General features: G+C 45.0%; 1 protein-coding gene across 1 annotated transcript in view; it reads right to left on the bottom strand.

Moving 5' to 3' along the window:
* Window positions 1-280: 280 nt before the first annotated feature.
* LOC113008395 (uncharacterized) overlaps window positions 281-10690 on the bottom strand; it is a 29142-nt gene continuing 18732 nt past the window's right edge. The window contains exons 5-8 of the mRNA XM_026145769.1: window positions 5928-6059; window positions 5348-5514; window positions 2242-2514; window positions 281-2164 (exon numbers count right to left, since the gene is read on the bottom strand). Of these exons, the coding sequence (XP_026001554.1) occupies window positions 1988-2164; window positions 2242-2514; window positions 5348-5514; window positions 5928-6059 (749 nt within the window). The 3' untranslated portion in view covers window positions 281-1987. The remainder of the gene's footprint in view (window positions 2165-2241; window positions 2515-5347; window positions 5515-5927; window positions 6060-10690) is intronic.

Here is a 10690-nt window from a genome sequence, read left to right as displayed (position 1 = left end):
AACAGATCTCTATTTCTTGACTGTCAGCGAATCTCCAGATCCTTAGTGCTCAAAAAAATATTTTTTGGCCGCACGATGAGGAGGTGTATTCACTGTGAGAGGAGAACGTAGGACCCAAATCAAAGCTTTCATTTTATTTCTAATAAATACCAGTTAATGTTAGTGTTCTTACAGTTTAATTTCCAGACTTAGGAAAGAAATATTTTTCATGCCAGGCAAATGCTGCCTTACACAAAAAAAGATCGATTCTCAGTCACTCAGAGCAAAGAATACAGTTTATTAATTTTACACAGCAAATACCTAAAGACGAGACACCAGCAATGTATCGGAACTGGGAAGAAACGTGGAATGGTGCATTCCTATCTAGTGCATGAGTGCATGACTGCGTTCAAACACAAAGTGTACAAGAAGAACCTCAAAGATGTGCTCTAGCTGTTAATAGGTGTACATTTAGGAGTTGCCATCTAGCCCCCCTTTGTGGTAAAGGTGGAAGCAATGAATGCATCTTTTTTTCAGCCATTAGGGAGACATTTAGGCCATAGACAGTAAAAAAGATTAATTGGGTCTGAAAAATGAAATGTGATGCCTAAAAACCCAGATGTTGAGATGTTGATCGCTATTGCTGAAAAATAAAAATCTGATTCTACAAAAGTCTACGAGGAAACAGTTTCTGACCTGATATCTCTGAATGCTCTGCTGCTGAGTTCATGGGCTCAGTCATATATAACATCTGCTTTTTCATCCACAGTGATAGCTATCACCTGCTGTCACCTGCTGTCACCTGCTGTCACTGTAAAATGTGGAGCGCTGTCTGGACTACCAGCTTCAAAGGGGGACTGAAGAACATGGACGTCCTGTGACGCTGTAGCCCAGGACTTTTCATGAGGTAATTTTTTTTCCTGACACATTTTCTTGTTATAGAGACAATACTGACATCTATTGTGAAAACAGATACACTTTAAGATGTAAAATAATCATTAGAAATTTTGCCTGAAGTGAGCAGCAACATCTTGACAGTCGGCTAAAATCTTGTACTTGTGTTGTTGTTTTACACTCCTAATGTGTAGTTATCATTTGGAAATGAGCGCCATCAAAGGAATATAATGCTAAAACTGTGTCCTCTCTGAAGAAAAATACCTAAATGATCAAAGTTGCTTTGTTTCAATAAAGACGTATAATTAGATGTTTTATGAACATTAAACATCTGCTGTAGCTCCATGCTGCAGTTGCTGCTGACTTACAGACAATTAAAAGGGTGCTGAATGAATTTCCTTGACCGGAGAAAGACTCACTGTTCAGCATCCTCTATTAATCTAATATCACTTGTCACTGAAACACAAACAATGCATGTATAGAAGCGAACACAGTGATATACAAATATGGTCAAAACAGGTTAACAGGTTTGCTGACTTTACATGAGAATCCTCCTTATAGACTGAAAGCAAGAAGAAAAGTGCTGCAGAGGAATGAAGGAGACTAAGAGCGATCGATACACTAGCAGAAAGAAGTCCATGGCGAGTGGAAAATGCAAACAGAAGGCAAATGAGAATAAATAAAGGACAGACAAAAATAGAGAGGGATGATTGGATCTAAAACATTTAAGTGCCCAGGAGATACGGCGTACACACCGTCCCACACTCCAACAATGGCCAGAGCATCAGCTGGTCTCTGAGAGCGTCTGTCCTCTTGCTGAACTCACAAACACACACACGCATACAAACAAGCACACACACTGGTAACACAGAGTTCAGGACATCCCGTTGGGATGAGCTGTCATCTTCATGGTTACAGTCCAAGTTCAGAGCTAGGACATAGATGGCACACACACACAGCAGTGTCCACCATGTTCGTTGGTCAATGCACACACACTCACACACACACACACACAGCAACAAAATTGTAGTTTTGGATTGCAAACTTCTGTGTATGTGTGTGTCCATAATTCATCCTCTCTCAAAGTCTCCCAGTGCGTCTCCATGCTCTGCTTTTAGTTTGCCCTTCTGAGTTTCTGGTGCCAAAGTGCAGTCGGCAGATTCTGGCAGCCCTGGTACTCTCGCTGCATCTCGCTATCTGTTAGAGGTGGTGTGGCATTGCACGGGGCACCAGCCAAGGTCACGTTTAAAAGGCCCGCCCATGGCTCCAGAAGGCGAAACATCCCAGCATCCTGACACATCATGAGAGGAGATTAGAAAAGTATTCAGAGGAGTAAACACTGAAACAAAGATTCATCTAAAAGGTCACCTTTCCCAGGTGGTCCAGCAAGCAGGTGGCAGGACTGATTAAGGACCAGCTGCTGTCCTCCCAGCCTGGACTCAACTTGTGGTTCAGGTGGGCATAAGTCTGCCTGGCCGGGTTCTGGATTAGAACCACATTGAGGTGTTTCTGAGAGCCTTGCAGCCGCTTGGATAGGACACCGCTGTAGCTCTGATCCACAAACAGCAGGACACGAGTTGCCCTGCAGCCGGCCAGGTCGGCCAACAGCTCATTGACTGAGTAGCGCTCTTTTAGATCTGCCTGGAAAAAGAAAGGGAGGCAGAGAGAATCAGAAATGGAAGTGTGTGAAGGCACACAGGGACAGATGGATTACAAGGAAACAGATGTGAGACAATCAGGAAAGAAAAGCAGTCAAGTGCCAGCAGTAGGAAAGAAGAAAGGACCACATCAGGATCTACTGTTTACCATGTACCATGTTCACTTTTTGGCTGGCCTCTTGCACCATAGGTTTAACTTTCTCCAGTCCATCAATTCAATTCAATTCAATTCAATTCAATTCAATTCAATTCAATTCAATTTTATTTATATAGCGCCAAATCACAACAAAAGTCACCTCAAGGCGCTTCATAGATACAGAGAAAAACCCAACAATCATATGACCCCCTATGAGCACTTTGGCGACAGTGGGAAGGAAAAACTCCCTTTTAACAGGAAGAAACCTCCGGCAGAACCAGGTTCAGGGAGAGACGGGGCCATCTGCTGTGATTGGTTGGGGTGAGAGAAGGAAGACAGGATAAAGACATGCTGTGGAAGAGAGACAGAGGTTAATAACAGATATGATTCAATGCAGAGAGGCCTGTTAACACATAGTGAGTGAGAAAGGTGACTGGAAAGGGAAAACTCAATGCATCATGGGAATCCCCCGGCAGCCTACGTCTATTGCAGCATCACTAAGGGAGGATTCAGGGTCACCTGGTCCAGCCCTAACTATATGCTTTAGCAAAAAGGAAAGTTTGAAGCCTAATCTTGAAAGTAGAGATAGTGTCTGTCTCCTGAATCCAAACTGGAAGCTGGTTCCACAGAAGAGGGGCCTGAAAACTGAAGGCTCTCCCTCCCATTCTACTTTTAAATACTCTAGGAACAACAAGTAGGCCTGCAGAGCGAGAGCGAAGTGCTCTAATAGGGTGATATGGTACTACAAGGTCATTAAGATAAGATGATGAGATGAGATGAGATAGCGTTTATTTGTCAGTTGCAGGTCTTTTGTCCACAACCGAGATGACAGACCTTGCCGACCGTACATACAATACAAACATCACATTGGGGAGACAGGTCAGGCCAGGTAGCGAGGAAAAAAAAACATTGAAATGTGCAACACAAAAGGATAATACAGGAATGCACAGGTATCAACACACCATAACACAATAAACACAGACAGCAACATGGGAAAGAGTCCCAGTGTGTACATCTGATCTGGGACCGCTGCAATCTTTCGACTGCACCTCCAGCTGACCCGATGTCCACATCAGAGGGGAGGTAAGCGTTGGAGGAGGCGTTGGATCCGGGGTAGGGAGGGTGATGCGTCAGTGAGTGCTTATCAGTATCAGTATATGTATGTGTGTGCGTGTCCATAGTTCAGCTGAGACAGTGTCCTTCACCCTGCCAGGCTAAGTAAACAGTCTTCCAGCCAACCCAGGTGGCCTTGCAGGGAATGGGAAGGAACAGACTCAACACAGTCGTTATGGGGCCTGATTATTTAAGACCTTGTATGTGAGGAGCAGGATTTTGAATTCTGGATTTAACAGGAAGCCAAAACAGGAGAAATCTGCTCTCTCTTTCTAGTCCCTGTCAGGACTCTTGCTGCAGCATTTTGGATCAGCTGAAGGCTTTTCAGTGAGTTTTTAGGACATCCTGATAATAATGAATTACAGTCGTCCAGCCTGGAAGTAATAAATGCATGAACTAGTTTTTCAGCGTCACTCTGAGACAGGATATTTCTAATTTTAGAGATGTTGCACAAATGGAAGAAAGCAGTCTTACATATTTGTTTAATATGTGCATTGAAGGACATGTCCTGGTCAAAAATGACTCCAAGGTTCCTCACAGTGTTACTGGAGGCCAAGGTAATGCCATCCAGAGTAAGAATCTGCTTAGATACCATATTTCTAAGCCTCAGTTTTATCTGAATTAAGAAGCAGAAAGTTAGCGGCCATCCAGGTCTTTATGTCTTTAAGACGTTCCTGCAGTTTAACTCATTGGTGTGTGTTATCTGGCTTCATGGACAGATAGAGCTGGTTGTCATCGGCATAGCAGTGTAAATGTATGCTATGTCTTCTAATGATGCTGCCTAAGGGAAGCATGTATAATGTAAACAGAATTGGTCCTAGCACTGAACCCTGTGGAACTCCATAATTGACCTCAGTGTGTGAAAAGGACCATCCGGTGTAGTTTCTCTGTTGACACTTGAGTTTGGCTCTAAAAGTAAATCGCTACAAACTCCAATGTTGTCCAGCTTTACAGGATAAATAAACAGCGTGCTCGGGGCTTCCCATGATGCACCCAGTGTTCTCTCGTCCCCTTTTACTTTACAATATTAAGCACCTTGAGGTGGCTTGCTGTGCTTTGCTGCTATATAAATTACATTGAATTGATCCCTGGATTGTGCTGGTGCTGTTGTTGCCTTTTAAAACATTTTTAATATAGTCATTAAAATAGAAAATAGGCCAATTTATCCAGATTGTATTTGATGTCAGTGAGTGACACTTTGGTATTAGACAAGTCTTTTATGTAGCACTAATTAGCTGATTTGTGTGTTTGTACATTATACCCTTAAACTTGGATGTAGCGTACTACCCAAGCTAGCAGGTGTTACCTGATAACTGCCACTCTAGTGTGGTCATTGTAGACAGCAAAAGACTTCAAACCTGTGACGTCACAGTGAATTGTTATAATATATAATATAATCTGTGGCCATGCACATTTGTTTTGTTTTTTTCATGTTTGATTGAGTGCCACTACCAAGTTTTACCTTTATGTTTACTTAATTTATTCTAGTGTAGTTTTCTTTGTGTGTGTGTGTGTGTGTGTGTGTGTGTGCACGCGTGTGCGTGTGTGTGGTGGTGTAGCCTCTTACAATGCCATTAAGGTTGGCATCCCACAGTAGCATGGTGCCATCCTTGCACGTTGGTGAGTTCAGGTACAGAACCAACATGTCGGCACAGTGCTGCTTCCTGCAGACGTACGACACGTGGTTACGGATCACCGATTTCTCTGTTGCAGAGTATGCGCCCTCTACATCCTCTGCAAAGGGAGGAGACCGCAGAGAGGGGTCAGGTACAGACACACATTTTAACAAACAGTCGGTGCGTCAACGTCCTATAATATTCGGCTTTTATCATCAGCCTACGTTGCTGAATTTTAGAAAGATTGTTGTTAACAAAACTCAACAGACATGATGTTGAAAGAACAGAATAAACTACAGTGAAAGTATATATATAACTTTATAAAAATTTAAAGGAGGAAGTGTTTGTAATTAAATAATAAAAATTTGTGTGATTATTCAGAATTTATCAGAGCAACATATCAAAACAGTTCTGCAGCCAGTGAACAAGCACCGATTTTTAATTAGTTTCTATACTTGGCAAATAAAGATATCAAATAAATGTAGTGGACATTTTGAAAGTAAAGAGTAAAAACTCCACCAGTGTTCCTACCAGGAAGCTGTCCACTGCTGCCGAAGAAGGTCTTAATGTGATCCTTATGGAAGCCGTTGTTCTGCAGCATTTTGTAGAACCGCTGAAGATTCTGAACATGATGCTGGAACATTACTAGTTGCTGCCAGCCACCTACACACACACACACACACGTTTCCATCACTGTACTCTGACTTGCATTCAGTTCTTAAAGACTCGAACCGTAGACCAATCATTAATACTAAAACATTATGGGAGCTGCATTTTTGACCAAAAGCTAAATTATTCTCCATCACATAAGGAGGTGTACTAAACAACTATATGGCTATATAGAGCTGACATGTCACCATACTAACTTATTTATTTACTACTAAACTTTACTGACAGCTATGGTTAGCAATAGGGATGGGTACCGGTGTCCGGTGCCGGTTCTAACATAAACGGTAGTAACCAGACCGAAAAGCAGCGCACATTTCGGTGCTTTATTTCGGTGCTTTTTTTCTCTGAGCTGTGATACACTTCTAGCCAATCATTTTACGTTTCCGAGGATAGTAGGCGGGCCCAGGTACGTACGTTCTTTTAGAGCAGAGCTACAGATTAAAAATGTCCAAGGCGAAGCGGTCAAAAGTCTGGCTGTACTTCACAGCAAAATATGCAAACTCAGCAGCAACAAGTGCTTTAAGCTGATACTGTGATACTGTCAAAGGAGGTAACACCTCGAATCTGATGAAACACCTGGCGACGCATAGCGTTTTTTTTAAAAGCCGAGAAATGCGCCGTATTTGATAGCTTGCTGCGAGACCTCACACCGAGCGCATCTACTGCGGGTGTGGTGCCTGTTATCGGACCCGGAGTTAGCAACATCCCCAAAAACACGAAGAGGAGAGTCCTGGCCCCTAGCCCTGCCAGTGTAGCAGAAATGATGAGGATGATGATGCAGCAGCAGCCGTTCTTCTCTGCGTGAGTAGCTTCATGTTGTTCTGTGTAATTTACGTTGAGTAGGCTAACCACGTTATTACATTAATGCATGTAAGGTGAACTAGCAAACACCGTCGTAGTTACATGCAGCTGTCTTCTTGTTTGATGGCAGATACTCCCTTCACCCTGGCCAAAAAGGCTAAAATGACCAAAGAAAAAGAGGGAAACGGCTAAACATGAGAGGTTTTTGGATAAAGTTTGTGTTTTTTCCATTGTTTAAGCACTGCTTCCAGCCAAGAGTGATACCATATATGCCCCATAGCTGCAGAAAAGGCTAACATTGTTATCTTTTTACAAAAAACCAGCTGAACTTGCTAAGTGGGAGAAGTGGACATTATATGGCACCAAGGAAAATTAATGAACGAACAAAACATTTAAGGTCTATAAAACTCTGTATATCTATTGATGCATGCCCGTATAAAAGTACATATATAAGCTGGAGTATGTATGCTGCGGAGTAAAGGCAGGCATGCATACGGTAGTTGATTAGAATTGGCACCCACACCTTTTGTTCACTTTAGTTCTGTTTGTTTTGACTGTGTGCTTGCATGGTTATTTCTCCTGTAATGCAATACATGTCTATGTTTAAACTGTGACAAAACTATCAATAAAAATTACAGTGTCAAAAAAAAACAACAAAAAAACAACAAACAGCTGAACATGAGAGGTTTTTGGACCAATTTTGTGTTCTCCATTCTTTAAGCACCGGTTTGAGCACCGTTTGAGCACCGGCACCATTTCAAAAGTACCGATTTGGCACCGGTATCAGATAAAACCTAAACGATACCCATCCCTAGTTAGCAATAAGGAACAGTTTGCATTTTACTGGAAAGAGTTTCATATTGTGAAGTAAAGAGCCTACAGCATTACAGAGAGAATCCCAGTGATCACAGTGTCATCTACGAACACTTGGCAGCAGTGAGAAGGAAGAACTCACGTTTACCAAGAAGAGACTCCTCCCACTAGGTGGGAATTACACCAGATGGGAGGAACTGAATGGGAATACCAAAGATGAATAACAAACTTATCATCAACTAAAACCAACATGGAACTTCAAGCACACATAAGAAACAGAAGGAAAGTAAAACTACCATCATAAGCAGAAGGAGCTTGAACATTAATCCCATTTCATAACCCAGGATGAACCTACACTCAAAAAAATCTGCTGTTGGATGAACACAATTTAATCTTGGCACCTTTTTCCACGTGATTTAACCAAGTACAATAACTCTTTTTGACCATGTCAAACCAACACATTTGGCATTTGGTGGTTTAATGCAATCAGATTATGTTGGATCAACGTAGTATACTTACATTGACTTGAAGTGAGTTATTGAAGTATGTAAAGTGAAATTTGTTTTAATTCATTCTACACAAGTTAAAAACTTCAGGAAAACACAATGAAATCTTGTTGTTTAAACAACTACTTTGTTAATCAAGGCAATATGGACTGAAAATGTGACATCATTCTGGGGTAAAACCACACAGGATTGTGGGTACGAGTGGCCAGTGGTACTAGTGCACGCAGGCTTTCACATGAAAACAGTCACACAGTGATAAAAAGAAACACAAAGAAAGGCAAGAAGCTGTTGTTGTCATGGTCCGCGGCCCGGCGTCCGAGGTGCTGATGGGATGCCCATGCCCACGGGCGTGGCTGCTAACTCCACACCTGCATCCCATCCCAGGCGATCACCAGGTGGACTATTTAATCCTGCCCAGCCTGCTGCTCCACGCCAGTCCGTAGTCGTCTCTCAGTGGTAACGTACACCTGCGGGAAAGCCCTTATGAAAACTTATTCGTCTGAACTAGCACTAACTCTGCCCTGTGTACTCAGATCACAACTCGGCGTGTTTTGAGCCACCTGCCTGTCCACCTGCCCGTCTGGAATTTGGATCACGATCAGCACTCGCCGCCTCGACTTTTCTGGAGCTCTCCCGCGGACCCTCACCCCTCCCTCCGGCTCCCTCGGCCCCGCTATCATCATAAGACGCATACTCTACCTCCCCTCACATGCTGCCATTTCCCCGCACTCCAATAATCCTTTTCCTTTTTCTGTTGCAGCCTCCCACAGTCCCGCTCTCGGCGTTCCTGCGCGACTCACCTCCCGGTCCTTCGGTTTCTCTGGTTCCACGCGTTTTCCCCTTCTACCCTCCCGGGACACCTTCAGTTATAATAAAGTTATTTTTTTTCTCATACGGTGTGTGTGTGCTCTGCTTCTGGGTCCAGCTTGTGCGCGGAACTTCGGTTCATGACAGTACGGACTGGCCAGTATGGACCCAGCAGATTCACTCCGCTCCACCATTAATAAACAGGGCGCTATTCTCGGTCGCCACGATCAGCAGCTCCAATCACTCCAAGACCGTTACCAAGAGCTCAGTGACACTCAGGATCAGCTGCGAACCAAGCCGCCCGACCCCGTGCACCGCAGCGTTTCACCTCCGCCGCTGGAGCCCTTCCACGGGGAGTTAGACCTGTGTGGGGGGTTCCTTTTCCAATGCTCCTTGTTCTTCAGCCGCACGCCGCACGCCTTCCCCACGGATGCTGCTAAGATCTCCTACTTTGTGAGGTTGTTACGGGGATGAGCTTTAGCATGGGCTGAGGCTTATTTAACCTCTCACCCCATTAGTGGTTGCGATTACGATGATTTCCTGGAGGAGTTCCAGGCTACGCTCTCCCCTCCAGTCTCGGAGGATGACGCCGCGCAGAAATTGCTGGGGCTCCGTCAGGGGCAGCGCAGTATTGCGGAGTACCTAGTCGAGTTTCGTACCAGAGCGGTCGCCGTGGGTTGGCCCAATTCGGCCCTCCGTGGGGTCTTTTTACGGTCGCTAACCGACCAGATGAAAGACCAACTAGCGTTTCACGAGGAAACTAAATCCTTCGAAGAATTGGCTTCCCTCGCCCGCAGGATCAATAGACGCCTGCGGGAGAGGGATGCCGAGCGGCGGCTTAAGCCTATGGGCTCTGTATTGCGCCCCGGGATCCGTGTTTCTTCGTCCCCACCCACGGCTGCGTGTACGCGTTCTCCATCGCCTCCTCCGCCCAAACCCATGCAAATCGGACGCTCTTGGCTTTCTCCGGAGGAGAGGGAACGCCGATTCCGGGCTGGGGATTGCCTGTACTGTGGGAGGCCCGGTCACCGCATCGCTGTTTGCCCGGTCCGCCCAAACGTCCCGGCCCACCGATAAGTCCGGGAATACGGGTGGGCAGCACTTTAAGCACTACTAGACCCCAATTGTTACTGTCCGTTACCATCGTGACTAATAACCAGACTTTTACATGCCTCGCACTGGTGGACTCCGGGGCGGAACAGAACCTCATGGATGAGAAACTGGCTAAGAGGTTAGCAGTATCTCTTACTCCACTCGAACCGCCCATCCCTGCGTCCACATTGATGAAATCAGGTGTTTGCTTATATCACTCACCAAACCGCGCCAGGACAGTTAGTCGCATCAGGAAACCACCAGGAGCAGCTTTCCTTTTTCACTTTCCCCTCTCCTGACACCCCGCTTATCTTAGGTTACCCCTGGTTACAGAGGCATAATCCTCACATTGATTGGGCCGGAAAGAGAATCGCGAGCTGGAGTTTGTTTTGTCTGGCAAACTGCTTGGGGTCAGCCGTTCCCCCCGCCTCAACGGAACGGAGCCCAGTCCCGCCACCAGCACTAGACCTCTCTTCCGTTCCCCCTGAATATCACGATCTACGGCAGGTGTTCAGTAAAGACGAGGCACTCTCACTACCACCTCACCGACCATATGACTGCGCCATTGATCTACTCCCGGGAGCTTCGCTACCCTCTAGCAGACTG

The sequence above is a fragment of the Astatotilapia calliptera genome, chromosome 16, assembly GCF_900246225.1.
Source record: "Astatotilapia calliptera chromosome 16, fAstCal1.2, whole genome shotgun sequence".
Lineage (NCBI taxonomy): Eukaryota > Metazoa > Chordata > Actinopteri > Cichliformes > Cichlidae > Astatotilapia > Astatotilapia calliptera.
The sequence above is the reverse complement of the archived record's forward strand: the minus strand, read 5'-3'. Positions and strand labels throughout refer to the sequence as shown.